This window comes from Mizuhopecten yessoensis, unplaced genomic scaffold (assembly GCF_002113885.1).
Source record: "Mizuhopecten yessoensis strain PY_sf001 unplaced genomic scaffold, ASM211388v2 scaffold3079, whole genome shotgun sequence".
NCBI lineage: Eukaryota > Metazoa > Mollusca > Bivalvia > Pectinida > Pectinidae > Mizuhopecten > Mizuhopecten yessoensis.
Genome location: NW_018404865.1, coordinates 457,097 through 482,850, shown reverse-complemented (window position 1 = coordinate 482,850; position 25,754 = coordinate 457,097). Strand labels below are relative to the sequence as shown.

Below are 25,754 nucleotides of genomic sequence, written 5' to 3'. Positions count from 1 at the left end.
ACCCTGTATATCAATGATATTTCCGAAAATTTAATTAGCGTATCTAGACTTTTTGCTGATGATACTTCTTTGATATTTGGTTCTAACAACTGCAACGAAATTGAACGAGTAATAGTGTGGTCCATGCAATGGTTAGTTACATTTAATTCTAATAAAACAGATGTTCTATTAAACAAATATTTAAAAAAATCAAGATCTGGAGCTATTGTTTGGCGGCAGCATTTTAAAATTTTCTGAAAACCATAAGCATTTAGGGGTAACTTTTAGTGCAAATGCCAAATGGGGTGATCATGTTGAAAATATTTATAAAAGTGCTTCAAAACGGATAAATTATTTAAACAATTAAAATTTCTGGTGAGTAGGCATAAGGTTATTAGTAAAATATTGATTTGTTAGAAAAACTTTAACTGGAAGCTGCTAGAGTAGTAACGGAGTTGCCAGCATATGCAACAGTGTGGGACACTTTGAATATCAGAAGAGAACGAAGAAAGCTAACTTTACAAAATTAACTAACACCGTCATATCTTTATACATTACTTCCAGGTTTAGTATGCGAAAGAACTCCATATCCCCTTAGAAATAACAATAACTATACCATGAATAACTATATTCTTTCCAATACTAGATCATCATATATACCAGCAACAAAAAAAAAATGGAATAACTTATAAGAAACCACTAGAAATCAAACTACAGTTTGTAAATTCAAAACTGCCATAACTCCGGAACATCATAAGCTACCGTGTTTCTTTGATTACGGACACAGTCGCCTTAATATCTTATTAACTAAATTTAGACACAATTGTAGCCAACTGAATTATGATCTCTTTCGTGTAACCTTGTAGAATCTCCTTTTTGTGCCTGTGGCCACCCCTGTGAAAACTCATACCATTGTTTTTTGCTAATGTCCAATGTACAGGAAGAACATCAGACATGAAATGTTAAATAAATTGATACCCTATCATCCTGTCCACCTAGAGTTACTATTGCCTGGAAATGTTAAATTATCAAATGTTGACAATGAGCATGGCACTTTGATATGTTACCTAGAAGGAACAGGAATGACTCGAGGAAGGATTCTAAGGAATGTGTTTTATATGGACAAATGAACAGCTGATGTGAAAATAATGTGTAGCTAGTGCGTGCCATGCAGTAGTTTAAGTTTTAGTAGTTTCAACATATTTATACTTTGAATGAATCTTTTGTATCATTCGAAATATACTTAACTCATCTCTATGATCACTATCAGTGTGATATTATAGTTGATGAGAGGGCTTCTATACGTTGTTATAACTTGTGCCCAATCCATTTGATTATATCAATAAAATATGTTTAAATCAGAGGTTGCCTTCCATCTACGACAGATTTATTTTTTAATTGTTTTTCGCCTCCCCCTCCCTTCCCCGTGCTCTGTTCAAGGACATTTGATTACCCCATCCCTTCCCCACATACTGTATCCGATAACTCCAGTCTGGCTATCTGTGTGTATGCCCTCCCCTCCCCCTCTCGCTCTTGCTTATTATAGATTTTAAGGACACATACATGTACATATATATAACTAGTTGAAAAAGTAATTATTAAATAGTTATACTCGAACTTTTGGGATTAATAGACCCGTTGTCATATTTGGTTCACACTCAATTAAGCCCCACCGATACAGTTCGGTCGACTCTCCTATCTCACCTGCATCAGCACTAATCCCATTGTCAGCACTGTCAACTTAACGTCTTTATAAATACGTCATTTAGTCCCCTTCGACTCGCACATTGTCAGCACTATCCACCTAACGTCTTTATTTTTTTCTCTGGTTTCGACTCACACATTGTCAGCATTGTCAACTTAACGTGTTTTTTTTTTTAAATACAGTATCTATAGTATTTCACAAATTGTTACTATTTATAAAACACGTATGACTGAAATTTCATTTATATCTCAAGATCCGGGAAATATCCGGAAACATAGCTATCTACCTAATATGGTTCTTTGACACGATACTAATTATCAGATCTCAACTCTTAACAATTACTGCTTGGTGATTGACACTCTGGTTTATACAGAATCTTGTTGATAGGCTCGCTAGTGCATACGGGCGTGAGCAAAACAGGGGAATGTAGTTCTTCCATTACGATACCAAATGATTATTTATACGATTTTGACTCACCTGCCCGAAGGGTCAAGTGAGCTTACACCTTCATGTGAAACGAGATATACATATAAGGCCAAACGAAAACTATTTGGTGTTTCCGGTAACCCTACCTACCCTAAACTTTTTAAGGCAATTTTCAAAGAAGCACTGTAACAGTCAAAATCACTCTGCTATATTAACCTTATACAATGATTTGTTAAAATAAAATGTGTTATCTACCTACCTATCCTAAATATTTCCAATATGCTAAGTAGTAGGGAAGTACCGCTTTTGGGCCAGGGTCATTGAGTGCAGTCTCCTATATAATCCGCACCACCACCCCGCACCACCCTGCAGCACCACCCTAAACAGGGGTGGTACCGTTATGATGACGTCACAAGGGGGGGGGTGGGGGGTTCTTGTGTATTTGGGTTTTCCTGACTGCATCTATTTATAGCGACAACCTATATACGAGGGGGTACCGATCGATGATGTCATAGGGGGTTCTCATGTATTTTAGTTTTTCCTGACTGCATCTATTTGTAGCGGTCCGATTGCAGTTGTTGTTGTTGCTGCTGCTTCGTGACTCCATCTCCATAGTTGGTTGCTGATGCTGGGTACATCATATACCGGCTGCATATACCGGCTGCTTCATAATGTCTATGTAGGATGGTTGCTTCTGCTGCTGTAGTTGTCAAGTAGCTCATCCTGGCGCCGCCACCAGGATGAGCTACTTGACAACTACAGCAGCAGCAGCAATCAACCATGGAGATGGAGTCACAAAGCAGCAGCAACAACAACAACAACTGCAAACGGACCGCTACAAATAGATGCAGTCAGGAAAAATTAAAATACATGAGAACCCCCTATGACATTATAGTCATGAATACTGATATTTTGCCTGTAGCTTTTTATCGGCCCCCTGTGAGGTTACAAGTGTGAGATTGATACCAGGTGAGCGATATGGGTCCATTGGGCCTTTGTGTACAGCTTGTCTGAACGTCCTCATTATCGCTAATAAACACAAGACAGTGATTTCTACTATTTTTTTAAGTACGTTAATATAATAACATCTTATCCTCTTTGTAAATCTCCTTACACCGCCATCCAATCTATTAGGTCTACCTCCTGTTCAAATTAACGACATTTTGATGCATTTGTTTTTAAGAAATAAAAACTCGTTACTTTTTGTTTGATATTGCTTGCTTCCAAATAAAATACAAATCGATTTGAAAGTTTAAGACATTCGACAAAATATTATTTTGAGAAATGAATTGAAGGACACTTAATAAACTAAAATTTATAATCAGAAGTCGGCCTTATCCGTGTAAAATGTTGTCTCACGACGAGCTTGATATTTGTTAATTTTTAAGATTATTTTTTTCCAAACGAATAATTTCTCATTATGATTGAGATAAGCATATAAATGTACATTGTATAAACAATTTTCTAATTTGTATCTACAAATGATACATGCTTAATTTGTGTTTATTTGTCGTCAAGTTTTTTATTTACCAAATGCAATACAGCATAAAGGTTATACAGTTACATCACACATGGTTCATAATAAAGTACAATATACAAGATGGCGGAGGATAATTCATGGTTCCCATTTAACATATAGATTTTTACTGACCCACAAGGGATTTTCTTTTGGCAGTTGCATGCAATAAATATTGTAAAACCTAACTATCTGTTTTTCGATCACGGTCGTCTGTTTTTACATGAAATGATGAAGTGATAATGAGGGGAGTTAACTCAGATATATGATAATCGCAGCATTTTGAAAAGAATGTGTGTTAAGACGATGCCATATAAATATTGTTACTATTTACAAACATACAACCGCACAGGACATGCATGTATTACAGGCGTATGTGTAAACATTACATGATTACACTCGTTTATATAAACATCGCCGCTATATATATCAATATTACAGCATTATATTACATATATATGTATAACATCGAAGCCGTATACATAAACATTACAGCCGTTAATATAGCATCACAATGGTATATATAAATATTAACAGCGGAGCCGTATGTACGTGTGTACATAGCCATTTGTGCATATCCAGGTAAAAGGCGATTTACCTGTAACATGTAGGAGAGACAGCTTTATTGAATTGATATTGTAAGCTAGTATCTTGGTATTCGATAGACTCGTGGCGAATCAACGCGAATACAGATTTTGTTTGCCCGAACAACGCACTGAATACATCAATATGTAATGAAATTTCGGTAGCGTTATCTCCCTTGTAATTTTTATAGATATGCAGCTAGGATAACTTAAAGACAACCAAGTAACTATTATAACTTAATAGATAAGAAAGATATGTTTAATCATACCCTTACTCATTCCATTTTAGAGTATAGGTAACTAACTACAGTATGATTGTGTAAAATTAAAATTCCTGACTCGGTATTTTCATGTATATTATATTTTCATAATATATACTTAAAGACACAACATGCGTTTTTGAAATAATTAAATGAGTGACTACACATATGGTCCTAACCATGTATACATGTAACCCATGAAATAAAATTAAACTTAATTTATTTGACAACAGAATAAACCGTAAATTTATTTTATGGGATGAAACTGAAGTACCCGGAAAAAAACACGTTGTCGGGCAGGCATACTCTTACCTTCTCACATTTGATCGGAAATTCGAACCCCGACAGGCTAGTGTGCTATCCGATCACTAATTCTTAACTAATTCATTAACTATTTTAATGTACCAGTTTCTTACTTTCAAAATCTTTCGCGAGAGGAGATAGATATCATCTCGTCACAACCATCTCTAATTTTTCATATTGAATTTTTTATTCATTTTAAGGATTCCTTTGCCACTACACTGTAGTTTTTCATATACATGTATAGAGTAACCTCCCCTTAACTTCCGTTTGGATATAAACGTAATACAGTTGGGGCAAGACACTTCCGTTGACAAGGTAGCGCAAACGGTTATATCGATAGTTTACCAATATGAAGCTCGGAGGTTCGAAGCATGGTCCCCACTGACGTGTTTACACTAAAAACACTATTGTTGGTCATATTTTTGTTTATTTTTAAGTTAATGTTCAGTGAATATATTTTGTAATCGACCAAACAAAGGTAGCCAATACTAAAATAAATAACTGTTTAGATATTGCAGAGAGATAGTACCCTGATCTGTGGAAAGATCATGTCGCTTGTCAATGAAGTGTTTGGTATCGAAGCATATATTCACGATTAAAATTAAATTGAAAATCAGTTTAAGGGCTGAAACATTGTTTGAGAAATATTAAATGTTGATGTTTGATCTGAATAAAAAAAAAACAGGTGAATGGAGAAAGACGACCGAACACCGTTTCTATGGAGCTGGGTCAGGAAAAGCTTCAAGATCCGGACACAATACAGATATTGGATCCACCCGAAGTGCTTTCCCACGGAATGTGGCTTATCGTGGAATACCGCTGTTCACGAGACAGAATAATCGGACTGGAAGTAACTGGAAGTATTGAAAAACTAAAACCAGGACAAAATGCGGAAAGGAAATTGTTTAGAAAAGCGTGGAAGTGTAATCATGAAAATAGAAATATAAAAAGAAAACGAGTGAAATTAAAACTTCCGGATAGTGTGGCGTTCAGACAGGATTTATTCAATTCACGGATAACTTTTGTGAATTCGCCGAAATTAAAAGCATGGAATTTGGACCCAATATGGTGGCCAAGTTGCCGGAAGTACCACAATGCATTCTGGAGAGCTACGGTGAAAGTTTCATATGATATGCAGTTGCCCTCTCCTCATGCCCGGCTATCCAAAGGCGGATTCAACTCCTGCCCGAAATGGCCTTTGCACATTCTAGCAGAGGTTCAAGTGAAAAAGATAGAGATCTGCCGAAAAGAACCAGGTAAACAGTTGACAAAATAATCATTTGTTTAGATTTATTTTTTACTTTGAGCTAGCAGACATTCCCCTTTGTTCTAATTTTGTATTAACTATCACAGAGTTACAAATTACTATGCTCCCATGCAAGTTTTAAAATATGTTTCGTCCTATGAATGCTTAAAGATAAAAAAAGATATGCGCCACTGTACTCTAAACATATACAGGGTGAATTTTGTAAAAGACAAATTTACCACAACCAATGAAAAAAGGTAAATATGTACATTAACAAATACAGCTGCCTTGTTACCAATAAGTGCAATGTGACTTCTAATACATTTAATATAAATTGTTATCTAGTTCGTTGTAACACTTGTAACAATAAAAAAGAAATGTAATGAATTCCAGTGATAACATATTTCCATATTTCCCCCCAATATATTTGAATCAATATGTATATACGCGCCATGTTTAAAAAGCACATACTAAGGGCAGTAACTCCTGCTGAATGACGACTGTAATATCTACCCAGAGTTGTCGCCCCTTACACACACTAACATCTCTGTCAACGGCTAAAAAGTAGCCTGCATTATAATTAGCCGCTGATCATCATACACCGTTGAAAGACGTTATAGCTTTAACTAAAATAAAGGTTCTCGGCTTTACCAAAATTCTTGGCATTTAGGCTTTGACAGAGGGACGGTAGTTCAGTGGTGGGACGCTGGGCTCGTGACCGAAGGGTTTCGTGTTCGATCCACGCCACGGTGTTGTATCTTTGAGCAAGATATTTTACTCCGCTTGTTCCAGTCCACTCAGCTGTAAATTAGTACGTTGTTGGGCAGTGCTAGAATTGTTAATTGCTAGCTTTGAGCGCCGAAATGGCAGCACCGCCTGTATGCTCCCTAGGTGGTGATAAAGCGGTATATAAGAATCTCGAATAATTATTAGTATGAAAGTGAATGTAAGGAACGACAACTCTGGTTAGAAATTATGACCACTGCTATAACAATTGATTTGGAGTTGGTAATATAATTTGCTTCATTTCATTTTGTAATATAAAACATTGCTTTTTATGAATTAACAAGTACGTTAATGTCGTATTACATATTCCCGATTCCATACTTCCCAAGCAAATGACAGGACGGCGGTCATTACAATGCCATATTTCCTGCTTTATCAACATCTCCCTAAAGTGATTAGAGATTGTACTCAATATCAATGTATTCATACGTTTTATTTTGTTCTATTGTTGCAGAATATGTCCATACCGTCACGTTTCCTGTTGCAATCAATGGACTTTCTTACGGAGTTGTACGGAAATTCCCGAAGTACACAAACACCCTTCTAGAAAATAATCGGAAACGAACATTTGATAAACCAATGTAAGTGCTAAATTAAATAACAAAAGTAAGTTTTTAAATTTAAAACAAACGAAAATAAAAATCAGTTATAATTAAACACATATCTAACTTCTTTATATGCAAGGAAAGATTTCAAGAAGCCTATTTTCAACCTTCTCAGACATTTTTGTCTGATGTTCCCCTTTAACGTGATGTCTTCTATCAACGCTCTGGTTCGATGTAGCCAACATTTTGCTCATTTCTGTATGTAATGAAAAATACAATCCTCAGAGAACTATATTTTACGTGTAATGATAAACGTAGTGCACGCAACTCAGTCCGTACTTCAATAAAGACTCCCTCTTTAGGGACGAGCCAGAACGCGATAACCGCGGGATAAAATTATTAAACGAATAAGCAAAAAACATCTAAGGTCCTTTGGCAGAGATAGTTCTTAAATTGGAACACATGTTATTTATCTAATTTATTTCCCCGTGAATGTGTCCGGTTTCAGATTTACTTTATCCATGTGGATGTATATCCTGGATTACTGTAAATTCTCTAACACGGGGCTGTGTGGTCTGACGTATCACGTGAATTGGAACTCCACCTTTCTCTCCCCACTGGTGTTCGTTAACAGGAAAGGTAATATTGTAAAAGATGTGGTTTAATTAGGTTGCCTTACATGCGTCAGCTGTAGGGAATTTCCCTTTAGCTCATCGGTAGAGCATCGGGCTGGAGAACCAAGGGTCGCGGGTTCAAGCCCCAGCGACGGCACTACGTACTTATACCTTTATCACAATTCCTCGACCTACTACAATATTACATATTTCTATGCATGTCCTTCGTGTTGGTAAATGTAGACTGTATACATGTTTATATATGTAGGGCGCTATATCAAATGTTGTATTTGTTTTAATTTTATTTATATATCATAACCAGTGAAATGTCTATGTGTGGTGTTTTAATGACTAGTACGATAGGTTATCTGTCACCTTCATAAGCCAGATGACAGGTGAAGCGTATGTACACTACAGTTTTAAATATACAAGAGTTGACAATACGTTGGTAATAAAACATCTTGAGATTTCCACAATTCTAATACTTCCCATAGACAATATTTGCTTGAGATTTCCCCTCAACTTTGAGATGTTATGTATAAGTGGTCTCTGGTAGTTAAGAATATTCGAGGTATTCATACAAAGTTAAATATTGTAGGTCATGTGATAAAGTTCTTACATTCCATCGGCTACGTCTGTCTTCAATACCGGTATTCAGAAATAAGGATAGAAATAATTATCGGAATTGAAAATATCAAATCATTATTTTAACTGTTTGTGCTGATTGAAACCAACAACGTGCCTCCAACTCAAGAATAGAATTTTCGTGTGTAATTAATTTCACAGTTGTTGATGTACTTAGTAATTATGAGAGTGTGTATATGCCTACACAGACTGAATCTAACCAAGGCACGATTCCTGTCTGAATGAGCATGCGCAAGATATTAACGAGAAATCTCGAAAGAGGATAAACATATATCTAGAGAAATATGTGTAATTCGTTAATAATTCAAATCATTGCTGTTAAATTTATTTTGAATTATTACATTTCAATTCATTTACGATGATTTCGATCCCGTGACTGACTTACAGGCCAGCTACATATCCAAATGAGCAAAGAGAACCGAGAGACTCTAGCCGCGGTCACAGACCTCAAAGTACCCCGGAGACAATGGTTCAGACTCGTGCTCGGATTCTCCAGGAATTTCGTAAGTGGTCAAATTTGAATATAGCGCATGCGCAATGCAGAGTCATTCCTAAAAGTATGACATTTCGTTAAGGATTATAACAGTTATGACAAAAAGTGTACCTATTTGAATGCATTGGTTGAATATTAAAAAAAATGGGTTTTTCGATCACACTGGGATTATTTTTCTGAACATATTTAATGATACCATTAAATGAGGCTCCATACCTTTCAGTGGAAACTGACGATCACACAGGGGGAGCATTTCAATGAAACCACTGAAACTTCTTACAGGTACGTGTGTGTGCTCACATTGTCTTTTGTTTATTTGAGATATGATGCTGTTGTTTGTCATTCAGATGAGAATGCAGAGACCTTATGATTTAATCAGTCTGCCTGAATTTGCTTAAAATTTGCGCGAGAACAGTTAATGAATATATGATAAACACCCACATAATTATGTGATTATTTTAATTAGTGTTTTTATACAACATGTCAACAAGGACAAGCATTATCTTTAATTCAAATATTCTCTTCAGTTTATAATATGTTTTATATAGCTTAAATAAACATCAAGTAAATAGAGGAGAAACATACAATAAAACTTCGTTATACTGCCACCATTTAAAGGGGTTTACCGATTTCTTGGAAAACAAGAAAAAGGAAATTGAAATATGTGTGAGGTAAATGTAGAAGAAAATTAAATGAAGGCCGTTATATCGAGGTGTTTCTGTAGTAAAACCATCTAAACTTCATTTTCATGATTTATTTGCACTATTACCCAGAGTTCCCGGTACAACCTACCTAGATGACACCGAAGGATTGTTCGTGTTCGGCGCGTTCGATGCGACACCTTCGTTTAAGGGGTACATCGGACAGGCGACGTACTACAGGAACAGGCTATTGCAGCCCCATGAGGTACGAATATGTAGTTTTCAGACTATTACAGTCCGAGTAGTTACGAATATGTTGGTGATAAATTTTAATGTCTCAGATTATTATTGTACAAATGTGCTGAAAACGAAATCAGCACGAGGTGGTACGTACGCTTTGAAATTTCCAAAGTAATATCTCGATGCATTGTTTATCATATTTTTATGTATACCATTCGTAAACAGGTATTTATCTTTTTGAAAAAATGTAAACGTCAGTGTTTTGATAAAGACGTGTTTTATGGAACATTTATTCCCGAGAATTGTCAATACATGTTCAAAGATCTCTACTTGATAGGACTTCCTATTTTCTGTTATAGATTCCTCTACCTAGTCCATACCACGCCATGTTTGAGCTGGACCTGTCGCGGCGCACGTCGAAGTGCGAGGGGTTCCAGGAATGGGTATACAGTCGGAGTGCTTACTATGTACAACAAGTGAAGTCTGCACGTCTAGCAGGTACGGGAACTTGTTGTTAGGCATGAAGGTTTAGGGAATGATATGTTGTTTGTTAATTAAAACATTTATTGTAAAAATTACATATTGATTGGGCACAAGTTATTACGACTTCTTATAGCACTTTCCATATATACTGTTTATCTTATATTTTAAGAGGCGCATTTTTTTGCGTATTTGTTTCCAGTGCACTGAGAAATAATAATAATGAAATTGCAAATACAAATACATGCTCATAATGGAATCCTCCATTATTTGAGTCCAGGCTGCATTTAGTATCAAACATCTTAACCCAGCAGCAATTATCTTTATGTTTTGCTGAAGATTTTAAAATCTTTAAAATCATTAAAACAATATGGTAATACCGTATACACGTAAATGTTTGCCCAGTCAAATATTTGCCCCTTTGCCGACACATTCCATGCTCGCCCGGTGTGAATCACGCACTTTACATGTTATTGTTTTATGCTGTGTACTAATATCTGTCTCCGACAGAAACTTCTGGACTCAACTACAATCAAAGAATTCGAGGTTAATTTAGAAGAATACTGGAAATATACATGTGTGAAATATGATAACTTAGCTATAAGTTTTTACATGTATGTATTGTATCATTGATATGGATATAGTAGCAGATATCTGCCTGCGTCCATTTTGTCCTATTAAATCCTATTAAATGATAAATTTGCTCTCATTGGGGAGGGCGAAAAAGGCGGAAGTTAAACCGCGGCGAATATTTCCCGGTATACAATTTACCAAAGGATAAGGAACAGTTGTGAAAGGAGCTATTTGGAGAAAGAACGGCGATACCGTGAAAACATTCTGCATAATTGAGAGAAGCTGATATGCTTTGATTTAACAAAAAAAAAAGATTACCAGCATAATATAAGTCTCAAAAAATAAACCAAAAATCTCTATGACGTCATAATAGTTCCGCTTGATAGTAACATCTTTAAGCAATTCCGATATGCAATACTAATTTGAAATGTGCGTTATTTTTTTTATTTATTGTTGTCTTTAGAGCTTTGCCATACCTATTTATTGTTGTCTTTAGAGCTTTGCCATACCTATTTCTTCGAGCTTTGGAGGAGTATCATGCAGAAGGCGTATGGTGAAGATTTCACCAGCCGTTGTCCTAAATTTGGAGAGCCTAAATCAAAACAATACGGCTACTTGGACCGTTTGATAAAGCGTTCTATACACAAAAAGATGTTCCCGTCACAGAAACAGATCGGGGAGAAACTTTACAACAAAGCTGTCAAATATATTGTAAGTATGAACATGGAGCTACCCTTTATAAATCAGTTAAGCGGAGTCAAGTTTCTAGCGATGGAAGCCAGAGGGCATGGGCAATACTATTGCAGTACATGTTTAGTTCTAGCATGATCATCATTAAAATACATGAGAGGAAGCACCTCTTTGGAAATCTTATTTTGTAAATGCAGAAAAATCGAACAAAGCAAACATTTTACGGCATCATACGGTCATTTCGTCCATTTAGACCTCATCAGTGGTATAAAACGTCGAAAGAAGGAGAAAACCCATGTCTACAATTTTCCAAATAATGTGTAGAATGCAGCGAAAAAAATGAGTGTATATTTTATCGTCATAGATTTACAGATTTTTAACTGTGTAGGGATATTTGGACATTTTTACTTTTTAGAAACATCTTAATTTGGCTGAAGGCAATCACAGTTTGATCATGGAATCTTTCGAGTTTTCTCTCTTCATGGATCACATTTCTTGTTGGTAGCATCCTTCAAGCAATAGATAATCTTGTTTTTATTTACCTTCTGTATCCATGCAAAATGTAATCTTCGGAAAAAACGAAAGCATTTTGCTGGGTTAAAATGTTTGTTAGCCATACCAATGATAGAATAATTTCAAGGTTGGCGTAAACACCATCAGTTTCATTGGCTGGTTATTTTTAGGTGCGTTTATCAGGGGACTATGGTGTTAGTTAATGACGTCATTCACATATAGTGTGAAGGAATCGAACCAGGCGGTTCACAATGGACTGTTTTTAGCGTAAATATACTGTAGGACAAATCTGTAAAACAACGTCTTTCCTTGTAAAGCCAGAACAATACATGTTTCCCGTTAACCCTTCCTACGTTAGATTTCGGTGCCTGTCCTGCAAGTTTATATGTCAGTAGATAACACCAATAATGTCAGCACATTGTACGTCACACTGTTTTCGCACATATATAAACTATGGATATTTTTGCTTAAAGTAAACGATTTGCCATTTTTTCATTTTATTAGCAAAACTGTTGTGTGAAACGCACATATCCATGTACAATTATTGTGTAACTAGTTCGTTTAAGAATATTTTAACAGATAACGTCTCAGATGAGTTAAATCAAAGATCACAAGCAATTTTCTGAGGACTAATATCATGGTTGGTGCGGGATAGCCTTTCCTTTATTAAATGTTGTGAATTAGTCTCACGACATTTAGAATATGACGACTCAGTAAGTTCCTTTCTCCTGATTTCTGTTTTATAATGTTGTCTTCTTTTGTTTTGGCATCTCTTCACATCCTCAATTAGTCATAGTGGTAGCTAATTACATAATTTACTTACAGGAACTTGGTTTTAATCATGTGAGGCGAGCCATACCGTTGCTGAAGCAAGCCAGTTGCTATGACAACCACGACGCTATGTACATGTTGGCCACTCTTCTGAACAATGGCGTCAAGGTCAAGGCCGATGAGCCCCAGGTGAGAATTAAAGCTCTGACTTTTATTTTCTTTCTTTTCTTTTCTGCAGCAAATCTTTCAAAGGAACGAAATCCTGTAGGTCCAAAATACTGATTCAGCAGATTGTCAGCGGAATCTATCTTCAATGTTTACAAAGAACATATTACCCGTAGGCCACTCATCATGCACCAGCATTATGTATTGTGGCTTATAAAATGTTATTTGTTCCTATGAATTAATGTAAGATTGGTTTAAAAGCATGATTGAGATTTCTCGATCTTCACCAAATCTTTTAAACAATTACAGATCGTCCAATTGGCATTGACGCCAAAGTATATTTTTTCTTCGTTTTCTGGGGTTTTGTTGGCACTGCTCAGCGGGTCGGGGATCGAGCAAATAATATAAATGTTGTTAGCAACTGCATGATCGTACAAGGCGACTAATGTAGGAACCCTTTGGAGAATCGTTCCCTCTACATGGGGACACAAAAGCGACAACAATTCTGGATCTTTATATTTCTCTCTACTTCTAACTACCTTTTATTTGCTACCACCTTGCCTGCTGGCTACACCTCAGTTGAACGCTTACCCATGCGAGGAAGGCAATGGGTTATGTTCCTGGGCTGAGATATGCTTAAGTGATAGAATGATATACTTGGTGCCTTACCAGCTGCAACAAGGACGTAAAACAACAAACAAAAACACGTGTTGTGGTCCTGGCGGTCAGCACTCCTATAACGCGTTTGGTCATAGGATAGACCAAATTGAACTGTTGTTAATAATTAGGACGTTAAACATTATACAATCCTGTCTCAGTGTGTTGACAGTGCTATATTTTGTCTCGGTTTGTTAACATCGTAAATAAAATATTTTTGCTACTCTTGATTAGGCACAAGCTTATCTAATGAAAGGCTGTCTGGAGAAACATCGTCTCTGTTGCCTCGCTCTCGCGCACAAACACAGATATGGGCTTGACGGTGTACCACAGGATCTGGAACAGTCTTTTGGTAAGTCCAAATGTTCGGCATTAATTAGCAATTGAGTTAAAAATATACTTACAGCTATAGAATTGTTTTATGATAGACCTTCATTTATTGACAACATGAAATCAGGGACAAGTTGTTCCGAAAATTAAATTGTCAAAATGGACGTACTTCTAAACTTATTCAACCATTCTACAGTCATATTAATTAAATTGTTCACTTTCCAACGGAAACAAATACAACTTGAAATCGAAAAAAATATATGAATTTCAAAGTTATTATAGAGGGTTTGGTTTCGACTGGTAACCCTGAACGAGATAATCCTGTATTCCATATTTAATAATTACTCACGAAGTATGTGGTAAATGTTTGATGTTGTACGCGATTTTTTTTTATGTTTAAATCTTACCAATTGCAGCCGAGTTTTCATTGAAGAATTTTTTTTTATCTTTCGCTAAAAAAATAATCTTCTTTTAAATTTAAGGAACTCGTAATTTCAATTAAATTATTGTCATTGGATATTTCTTTTTTTGTCGAATAATCAATTCGAATGTTTTTCTCTGAAAATTAGGAAAAGATACATATCACTTAATGTTATTTTTTTTCGATTCTTTGAAAACATATATGTGTGTCGATATATCTCAATACCAGTGTACTGTCAATTTATGATAATGAACAGAATTGAATATCATAAATAATCTATATGTGCGAAAATGTCTGGTATCAAAGTTATCTAATCAGACAGAAATCTAGACAGGAATGCACCATGTATTTCACTCACCTTACCTAACTGTGTATTTCAGTTTACTATAAGTTTGTGGCGGACACGGTCCGAGTGGACAAGGAAACCCACAAAGAAACAGACGTAAGTAACACTATACTGCAAAAGTAGGAGTTTTCGCGTGTTGAAATTTTCTATACGAAAAACTATGTAAAATAGTTTTGGTGAATTTTAGTTTAAACTTTCTTTTATTCAAGTGTTTCAATTATATATATATATATGCAATATAACACAAACTAGGAAAAAATTGTGAATTTTGTGTTCATGTTTGAGTTGTTTTTAGCCAATAATCAAACGTTATTTCGGTTATTAAAAATGACATGACCTGAAACCAGCGTCCAGTGTGGTCAGTTTTATCTTTGGAAGAGCAAATGACAAATAAAGCTTAGACCGAAATAGCGCAATATAGTTTAAACAGTTTAATTTCTTGCCAAAAGTAGACAGAAAGATTACGCAAAAGTCAAGTGATTGGGTATTCTAATAAAATTTGTAAATACTTGTATGAATATTGTTTCAATTATTGTTTTATCATGATCTGATGGCATTGGAACGCTTGGCATGTGTAAGGATGTTCAATACATGTACATCATTTGTTTTACAACAGTTATGAAACAAGTTTTAACAATTAATAATAATCATTCAGATTGGCTTTCTAATTGAAACGCGCAGGGGGTTATAATACGGGAGGAAACCGGGGAACTTGGAGAAAACTAACAAAATCGGGCAGTTGTAAGTGATTGATTGGTGATCGTTGTATCTAGTATCAATGGTATTTCACTTCCCCATTTGCCAGGTGTTGACAGAGTCGGTGAGACTGACAGACGAGGATCAGCTGCGCGAGCAGACGGACGAGGACGGAGACGTTTTCCAGTGGCTAAAACATCAGGCAAGCAATGGTGTCTTCTCTGCCCAGGTTAGTTAAATAACGCTGCAGAAAACTCGTACACTTCTGCAGGAATACATTCTTCTAACAATCTTATTGGGAAGTTGCTTGTGTCATTAATTGTTGGCATTGGGGAATATTTTCCCCGTTTTGCTTGGTGTTATATCTGAAAGAAATATAAATATTATGTAACTTTATATTTTAATTTAAGTTTATTGTTTTGGATGCTACTTATCAAACGAGTTTCAGCTATCACAATTTAACACTACGTGATGGGTGATCTTGCTTAATTACAAACTTAATTGTCTCCATTCCAAAACATGACATCTTTTGAATTTTACACTTTTTTCGATGTTAGTAAACAAATGAATATCAGTTATTACAATTTAGTATTACGTGATGCATGATCTTGCGTACAAACCTAGCATTTAAATGTCTCCATAGCAACACATAGCACGAGTGCTGTTTTGGGGCTCCCAGGGTATGAAGCGGAACATGGCGGCTGCCACGGAGTACTTCCGGTTAGGGGCAGAATCTCAGGATCCTCAGGCCATGTATGATTACGGAATTATTCTACTCAAGGCAAGTCCATCTGTATTACTATTCATCATTTGTAACGAGCGTTTCGATTGGCTAATCGACTTAAATTTTAGAAAGTGGTTATTTCTCATATAATTGTGATTATCCTAATCCCAAGAGTTTTTCGAACATGCCGCTCTGATTTATGTATTATATATGTATATATATTAATTATAACGTACATAATGTTGCTACGAAAATGTACTGCACTGCAGCGACAACAAAAAGTAAGGAACCAAACAATGGAACTCAGAATCAATTTTTCAAAAACATCAATAAAGGGGGAAAAGAGGTAGCTAAAAATAATTGAATATTATAATCTACCTCAATCTGGAGGCAAAACAGAGTTTCCTAGAAGTGGCAGCGTTTTCTGTGGCCTCTGGTATGACTTTACAAGTCAAATCTCGGAAATAATAATCTTATATAGAAATAACGATATCATAATAATACAATATTTACACGATTGCAGGGACAGGGAATCAAGAAGAACAAGACGGAAGGACTTCAGCATATCCAGGCCAGTGCTGACAAGGTACTTTTAATGAGTTTTTTAAGGTGATATTATTGTTTATTAAATTATTCAATCTCTGGCTTGTAAAGATACCCTTGTATAGACTTCGACTGCTTACACTCACTGATACAAATACGGGGCAGGAGGGTCCTCTTTGAAGAAAGTCACATTCACTTAACATTATTGTGTGTGTTTTGTCATTCAATTAATATCTTTATGGCAACTAATGAATGTTTCAGTAAAGTCTACGTCTGACTATTTTCTTAGAATTATTGCTGGATTTCATTTTGACACTAAAGTTTTCCCCAGGAAAACAACAGGAATAAAAATGGGGACATTCCTGAATATACAATTGTTGTTGGTCTTCTGGTTGCTGTTTCCATTCATTATGACTATTATCATATTTTGAAGAAAAATCCATCAGCGTTGAACGCACTAGGTTGGTACGCTCATAACTTCGACAAAAATATGACCGCAGCGATATACTACTTCGAGAAGGCATTCAGGGGAGGTAATGCAGACGCTGCCTACAACCTTGGATTGTTCCATCTCCATGGAGAGTACCCTGGGAAACCTCCTAATTCGGTACATATCAAACGTATTGTATCCGTTATTGCTAACTAGACGGTATTGTAAAGTCTTATCATTGACATATCTCTTTCAAACATGTTATCCTGAGTGCAAAATTGTCCTTAAATGACCTTAGCTGTTAAATGTAGAAAGTTACGAATCAAACCATTAAGTATTTTTGTGTGACGTGTCGGTGACTAGTACGATACATACCCTGTCACCTTCACCAGACAAATGACCAGTGAAGCGAATGTACATATATGAAATACGAGTTGGCAATGTATGGACACTTAGTTGTTATACATGTTCAAAATGACAAGTCATACCAACAATTCGATTAGGCTACTCTACGCTTTGTTTAATACCTGTTAATAACAATGCAACGTTTTCAACTTAAGTTGTTCATAAATGTGTATATTATCTTAATTCGTGAAATAATCTGATATGCATCGGGGCAGGTTTACGGGGTCTCGAGTCCACACCAGAATCATGCGTTCTTACACCTTCATTCTGCGGCAGCAGGTCGCATCCTGGCCTGCGCATCACTAAGTCGCATCTAATCCTCCCCTTTGAAAAATTCAAAATTGTATCCAGGATGAAATTTTATTTTTGTACTGAATCAAAATTCAAAATTGATTTTCACATTGTAACTTGTCCAAAACAAGTTTAAAAACTAAGCAGTATTTTTTTTTAAACAGGATATCGCCCTAGATTACTTCAACTTCGCAGCTACAAGAAGCCAGATAGATGCCGGTGTCTTCGTGTCGTACCTGAACATGAAGGGTACCTTCCTACGCAGCCGGGAGGTATACGTGGCTATCGAGTAAGTTGGTCTTGTAATAAGTTGACAATTTCTTTGTTGAGTTCGGTGGCTGTTGGCATTCCTTTGGGAATGAGCTGTTCCTCTCCTGGCGGTCTTGTTTTTGTTTCATATGAGGCTGAATAAATTGAAGAGCCTATCAAAACTGGTAACAAACAACTTTCCAAGTCCTCTATATTCCCTTCTTGATATCGACGATGTGCTGTCTTTAAATAACAAGAAACTCATTGACCTCATCGGTCGTATATGTCTTCCCCAACTTGAAGTAAAGGTCACTTCAAACTCTACATCAGCGACTCTCTGTGAACTTTACATACAACATGGCCGGTACGAACTGTTTATTTCTAATCTGAACGATAAACATGGCAATTAATTTTTCAGATTGTGAACTTCACCTTTTTTGAAAATAGCATCCAAGTTTTTTTTATTATAGTAATTACTGTGCCGCATTGTTTTAATTCTCGCCTTGAAGAGCATTGCTTTACTTGGATTGACATGACAGAATGTCGTTGATGAAGCAGAATCGGTTAACCCACTAACGATGAGTCTTTATTCTTCATCCGATTTTTTAAGTGTCTCCGAATAAATCTATCCTATGTTTATATTGATACGGAACCACGAAAATATGTGGAAATAATTTAACAGTCATTTTATTGTACAGATGGGCCAGGTTCATCGCTGAAAAGAATCCTGAATTGGGCTTTGTTTTGAGGAAAGGATTAACAGCCTTCAGAAATGACGAGAGGTATGCATCGGATAAAAGTGACATCACACTGCAATATCTACTTACGATATACTTAAACGGAAACAGATGTTTTAATGTGGCAATAAAGGATATCTAGAGGAATTAAACGTTTTACTATTTCTACTTCAAAGGCACGAAATCTGGCGAAAAAGATTTGATTAAGTGATACAGGTTGCTGTAAGAAAATCACTAGAAAGACAGGATAGGACTGGTTTTTTTTTTAAAGGTAGTTTGTCGATGCAAACAAGGTAAATATTTTTTGAACTGTTTGGTCATTCTATCCATTAAGATGATGAAGGTTAGAATAAAGAAAATCCGTGCCCATTGTATACTAAAACTTGTCAAAAAAACCATAGTTCATGTTATTTTCTTTATAGCGTTGCACATTAACTACTTAAATTACCTAAATCACTTGAACGGATATTTTTTTACATTAAACATTGTTTTCACGTAAACTTAGAAACTTCCAGAAAGCATAGGTGACAGCTACTCGGAGGACCTCTTCAAAACATCCAATCTGTTCATTAGGGTAATATACTTAGTTCAAAAGAAAATATTATTAACACAAATTATTTCAATAATGACATTACCCAAAATATTATATATGACTTAATACTTCATAAGTTGGTCTCGCTTTACAAGCTCAATGAAGCTGCTGGTGAAACATGGGTCCCCGATAGCCCCGTCAAATGCTTGGAGTAGTCAATTGTCATGATGCGTTAAATTGTACCATGTACTACATATTATGATATCTTTGTCCCGAACTATGTTATTCCGTGCTTAACGTCCAGCATTAAGGGGGATGGCAATAACTGGTTCACCCGTTGTCAGTATAATGTGACCGGGCGTAATGCTGTACTAGGTGCCTTCGGCATAGTATTTCAGTGATAGCACTATCAAGTCGGCATCAGATCCGCGCTATCACAATGAGGCAAAAACACGTACATACCCTGCCTCATGCACACTCACACGCAAGCATGCATAAACAACACATATGGAGGCACGTGCTTAAATTGCCTTAGTTGTTGATAGGACGTTAAACAAAACAAAAGCAAACCAATTTTATTCGGGCTTTGATATTCGTTTAAACGCTACATCATAATTTTCATTTTTCTGACTCACTGCACTAAATGTCTTTTGTCTTTGTTCTCACAGACACGTGGCACTGCTGTACTACCTCATGGCTGCTGATGCTGGGATAGAGGCGGGCTCTTTCAACCTAGCCTGGCTCTGTGAGGAGAATCAAGTATGTATTGTAAAGAAACGGTTAACCTTGTTTCAGACTTAAAGAACAAAAAACCAAACACGAGACATCAACAGGAAATGAGGAGATATTTGATTTCTTACCACAGAAATGTATGTTGAAAACTTAAAAAAACATTTAGTTTAGGTGTTTCTTCCTTGTTAAGGTAGGGTTTTGTGTTTAACTATCCCGATGTGTCGGTTTTTTGGCTAATCAACAAACCATAATGGAGACATGTTTTATTGCCTTCAATTTCGGTTTTGGAACTCTTTTGTCGAGAAAGTAATATACTTTCTATTTTACTTAAAACCATTGGTATTTTGCCTTGTTAGAAATACTTTTTGTATAATACAATGACATTTTTCAGTCATTCAACGTTTGATTTTTGTAGGATGGCATTGCCAGCTCTATAGAAAAGGAATGCCAATGGCGCCAGTACAATATCACAACGCAGAGAGAAAAACAATTTGTTGACCCATACGGTGAGCAGAAAATGACTAGATATCCCTGTTCACATTTCAGTATCGTTTAATGAAAACCCCGTTAACTGTAACATTTAGTGGTGGGAAAAGACTATGAATATTACAAATTTTGATTATTTCAAATGATTTTTACTTTTATGTTTTGTAATAAACACATACAAATGTAGTTAAAATCTGTTTCACGAAGAAGAATTTTATTTACTTTTGCATTGCCTAAAACTGGTTTCGGTGAATGAAAAAAAATGAAATCGAAACAAATATTAAAAACAACGCATGCGTAAAGAGCTTCGATCCTTGGATGGACTTACTTTTGGGCAATCTCTACCAATATTTTTTATGTGAATATTTCAGCTCTAATAAAGATGGGAGATTACTATTGGTATGGTTGTGGAGGTAAGAGAGACCCGAGGAAAGCGGCCGACATGTACACTCAAGCCGCTCAGAAAAAGGACCCCCACGTAAGTTCATAGTCTCTGAGTATTCTGTACTGTCCTTGCTTATTTTGAGACGTTTTTGCACATTAGCATCGTCAGGTATGTTATATTATGGTATATAAATTATTTGAGTTGTGTTAATTGAATTATCTCCCCTTTGCCAATACTGAGGGATGCTTTCTAATGGTTTTTTGTTTGTTTTTGTTTTGCCCTATTGTAATCCATTAAGAGTTATAATTACTGTGTTTTTCTCTTTCTTCCTTCTTCAGTGAAAGTTCCATATTTTCCTAATCATTAGATATGTAATTAGTGTTATTATCCGGTAAGGGTGAATGGATGACACTTATAGTGCGGAACACATTCACTATTTAGGATTTTATAATCTTTGGCAGAGCCCTTTATGATCGTTTCTGAGATTTGTTCTGTCGTTTTGTTTAATAGAGTGTAGACATAATGCTGTGTTGATTTAGGGCTGGTTAATACACCTCTCTTTCGCTGTAACAAAACAGCACATTCATCCTTGTCTTGTACACCATCCCTAATAACGATTTTTTAATATCAAGCTGACATAACGTATGCATGCAGTACACATGCATGCTATCTAAACTGCGTATCACACTTTAAGCTATCGAAACATACGACTTACCTCCCGTTGAACAATCAGTATAAGGTAAACCTAGACCTAAATCATAAAAAACCCGTTTATATTATTGCTGCAGTTAATCATTATTTCAAAAATATGTTCATATTCTTCAAGCAATGTTGTAGGTACAGTTTTATATAGATATGTATCTCTTCTGTTTTCCCTTTTAAAATCTCTGTGTGATCATTTATCATTAGTTTTGTTAAGTCACATCTGCTGTTTTTATTCCGTATTTGCTTTGAGTTCGATTTCGTTTTATGAGTGAATTTAATCTGTTTTTCAAAAATCTTTTCCAGGCTATATTTAACCTTGGTTTGATGGTGGAGGAGGGAGAAAAAATACATCCGTCTGTCTGGAAGTCACTTTATATCCCGAAACAGGACCAATCCAACAACTACACTCTTCTTTCGACCATTTATAGGAAGTAAATGGAAACTTAAAAAAAATGATATTATTGTTTTTCATTCATAACAATTTTAGTTTTAGAATGGCATATTCATCTGTTTGTAATACAGGGTACAAGGGCCAAACGTTTAAGGGTGAAATGCATACAATGCATTTAAAAACGCTTTGAACAACACGTTTAATACAAAAATAACGTAGGAGCTGAGCATTAATGCGTTAATTCCACTTTATTCTAAGATTGACGACGAGCTATGTCCCCTTCATATATGACATGAATCTGAAAAAAAACTTTTGCCGGGGAGTTTAAAAAAAATTAAGCTTGCTTATTAAACTTAAATTTGTAAATCCTTCGTGTTGTAATTTCATGATTTTCTTAAATGCTATAGCTTTTTAACTAAAATATATTATATCACTTGATACATTTTCATCAGATGCAGAGATTCTCCTAAATCCGAGGCCTACCTGCCGTGTTCCATGGCTCTTTATCGGGTACAGTTCCTGGAAATGTGGGACAAACACAGAGATATACTACAGGTATATATAAACTGTTTAATCATGCCTCCATTGTATTATAGGTATTACGAAATGTTTACAATAACCGATAATGTCAGCATAAACAACTGGTAAGGTTATACGTAATCGGAAGATTGAGAGATCACGTATGTCATTTTAACCATTTTAAATATTTCGAAGTTTCGAAAGGACATGGTAAGTATTATAACAACATAGAGTACTATATCAGCAATACACCAGGACAGAAGTGGATGTCAAAAGACAAAAGTAAAGCTATCATGTACTTCAACAAAATCATGCAATAATTGTTAAGAAGGAAAATATGTTATTCACCACATGTGGCACTAAGCAGATATTTCCCATCAATTGAGGAAAGTACATGCTTAAAAAGCAGTGTATGACGACAGGCGTAAGAATTCCTCAACGAGATTAAATCATCTCTGGTCAGGTAGCATATTGATTCTCAAACAGGGCTATTTCATCCTTACATTCTTGATGTTCAGCTTATCCAATCTTGTGTAAAATTTAAAAAACAACAACATATGTATAGTTGTATTGGTACAGTCCATAACCCTTATCCTTACCATAACCATAGCTGACCTATATATTTTCTGTTCTTATTCCGATCGAACACATACCGAAGTCCTCCCGCTTAAGTTCGCTTTCTTATAAATCATGTGCCGTTCTTGGTCTCCAAAGCTAAGGCAAAGCAATCGTAATGGCATATAAGTTAGATATTACAATTGAGGTACAGCACATAAGTCTTGCGTATCATTCCTTCTCGTTATCTTACGTTTAATATATAACTCTTTTGAATATCCCATCCCTTTGAGTTTGGTGTTGAGCTTACTTGAAACAGGAAGGGGTTTGCCAATGATTGTTTAATGAAATGATATATTTTACAAATCTTATTATCTCGTAACCTTCGTTTAATACAGAAGATTTGTAATCATCCCTCTTTGCGTTTTGAGTTGAGGTATTTTGTGATAGAAAGGGGTTTTCCAGATAATCTTTTTGTGAAACAATATATTTTGTATATCCTGCCATCTCGTAACCTTACATTTAACATAGAACCTGTTTGTACATATCCTTGAGTTTTGAGTACGGGCTATTTGAGATAGGGCTACTTGAGATAGGAAGGCTATTGAAAGATTATTGATACGAGGACAAGTATCACGAGCCATACCTGTTACAAATGCTGACGTATGTATTAACTTGCTTTTACAGTTGCGGAGCAAATTGATAAGATGTCCAATGGGTGAACGTAACACACAAATGTGATGCACTTTTAAATTTGGTGAATGTACAGTATGCCAAAAATAGAATAAATCATAGAAAAATATAAATCCCGTACTTGTTGAAGACAAACATTTTAAGCAAATGAAGCCGACATGATCTAGATTGATAATGATGAATTGCTATTTAATTGCGAGGAGACGACAGTTGTATCAGCCTCACAAAATCAAATTAGCAATTTCGAAAGAGTTAATTTCATTTCATTGAGATTAATAAACTATCACTCCTTAACGAGTAAAATTCAGGGATGACTGTACAATGTATGGATTACGTATGTCTAATTTACATAATGTATTGTCATTTCATATATTTTTGTTAGCAATTTTGACACTTATGCCAAATCTTGTTAAAACAGCAATTAAACCTTTAACACCTCAAACAATAGATATATGTGTTACCTATCGTTCTCTTAATGAGTTTGTACTTGAATAAAATAATTTCTAGTTTATAAATCCCGCACGGGTACAGCCGGAAGGGACTTATGTTCATATTCCGTTCGTTCGTAAGTCAATAAGGAGCTTTATCCTTTGTCGCTCTTTCTGGGGCATTTCTGATAAGGAAATCACGAACCATTTCTTCATTTAGTAATCCCGGTGTTCTTTTTTCACCCGCTTTTTTATTTCTGGAGATTATCTCAGAATCCAAAATACTTTTAAAATTTATCATGTTCATGAACATCAAACGCTTTTGCGTGAGCTTCATAGGTAACACACACACGTATGCGTAAAAGAAACTCCAGTCAAAATTGACTATGAAATTCCATAGACCTAGCATGTCAATTCACTTGCATAATTTGGGAAATCGCGCGTGCACTAATTCCGTTTACGGAAACCGCCATTTTAGATCAACTGAATGTAGAACAATTGCCAATAAAATTAATCTATTTCAATACAGAAACATACGGTCTCAGATAATATTTCTTTCCTTTTTCAATTTTAACGATTTTTATGAAATAACGCCGATTTCCCTGGCCATTTCTAACTATCGAGTCAGAACCCAGCACACACAAATAAAACCTGTGTACAACGGCATCAGTCATTATGACGTCATAATCGATATTTCCCGCGTATATATTTTATACTGATGATAAGCGGTGTGGTTTAGTAAAACGGTACATGTTATAAAGAATATATGTCAGGCATCCTTGTTTTGAGATTCTGCTGTAGGCTACACGATGCGTATATTAGTTACATATGCAATACACGTAGTTTCCTTTACACAGTCAAATAGGAAAAATCACAATCATTAAACATTTAATAAAATTCAGTATGAGATCAGGTTGTAAAAATATCAAAACTAATATCATATAAAAGTATCATAATGTTTGTGTGTGAGAAATCCGGGCGCTCTTGAGTCCATGTAAAGGTCAGGAAAAGGGTTGAATTTTGTATTTCCATTTTCGTTGTGTCTACAAACGAAAAGGGTTATAAATAGCAAAATGTCATCGCAACAATCGACGCAAATAATGGAATGTGCATATGGTGATATCGTCAATTGTATTTACTCGTCAACGTTCTTTGCGTCAGTGAAAGTTTTAGCTAAAACGGGGACCCCGTTGTATTTTTCTGAAAAATTAACAAATAATTAATAAATACTTTCTTGTTAATACCAATATTCGATAACTCTAAATAATGGAACCGTAATATAATTTTCTGTGTAATGCTCTGAACAAGATACATATGTATGTGT

General features: G+C 35.6%; 1 protein-coding gene across 1 annotated transcript in view; it reads left to right on the top strand.

Annotated features, from left to right (window-relative positions):
- Positions 1-25,754, top strand: part of LOC110446953 (protein sel-1 homolog 3-like) — a 38,500-nt gene that overhangs the window by 8,168 nt on the left and 4,578 nt on the right. Inside the window, exons 2-23 of the mRNA XM_021492301.1 lie at positions 5,459-6,029; positions 7,260-7,386; positions 7,859-7,989; positions 8,997-9,112; positions 9,326-9,384; positions 9,876-10,008; positions 10,343-10,481; positions 11,533-11,747; positions 13,065-13,199; positions 14,067-14,184; positions 14,964-15,025; positions 15,735-15,854; positions 16,269-16,406; positions 16,873-16,935; positions 17,326-17,499; positions 18,183-18,307; positions 18,966-19,049; positions 20,205-20,295; positions 20,684-20,774; positions 21,126-21,232; positions 22,148-22,275; positions 22,688-22,790. Of these exons, the coding sequence (XP_021347976.1) occupies positions 5,459-6,029; positions 7,260-7,386; positions 7,859-7,989; positions 8,997-9,112; positions 9,326-9,384; positions 9,876-10,008; positions 10,343-10,481; positions 11,533-11,747; positions 13,065-13,199; positions 14,067-14,184; positions 14,964-15,025; positions 15,735-15,854; positions 16,269-16,406; positions 16,873-16,935; positions 17,326-17,499; positions 18,183-18,307; positions 18,966-19,049; positions 20,205-20,295; positions 20,684-20,774; positions 21,126-21,232; positions 22,148-22,275; positions 22,688-22,790 (3,030 nt within the window). The remainder of the gene's footprint in view (positions 1-5,458; positions 6,030-7,259; positions 7,387-7,858; positions 7,990-8,996; positions 9,113-9,325; positions 9,385-9,875; positions 10,009-10,342; positions 10,482-11,532; positions 11,748-13,064; positions 13,200-14,066; positions 14,185-14,963; positions 15,026-15,734; positions 15,855-16,268; positions 16,407-16,872; positions 16,936-17,325; positions 17,500-18,182; positions 18,308-18,965; positions 19,050-20,204; positions 20,296-20,683; positions 20,775-21,125; positions 21,233-22,147; positions 22,276-22,687; positions 22,791-25,754) is intronic.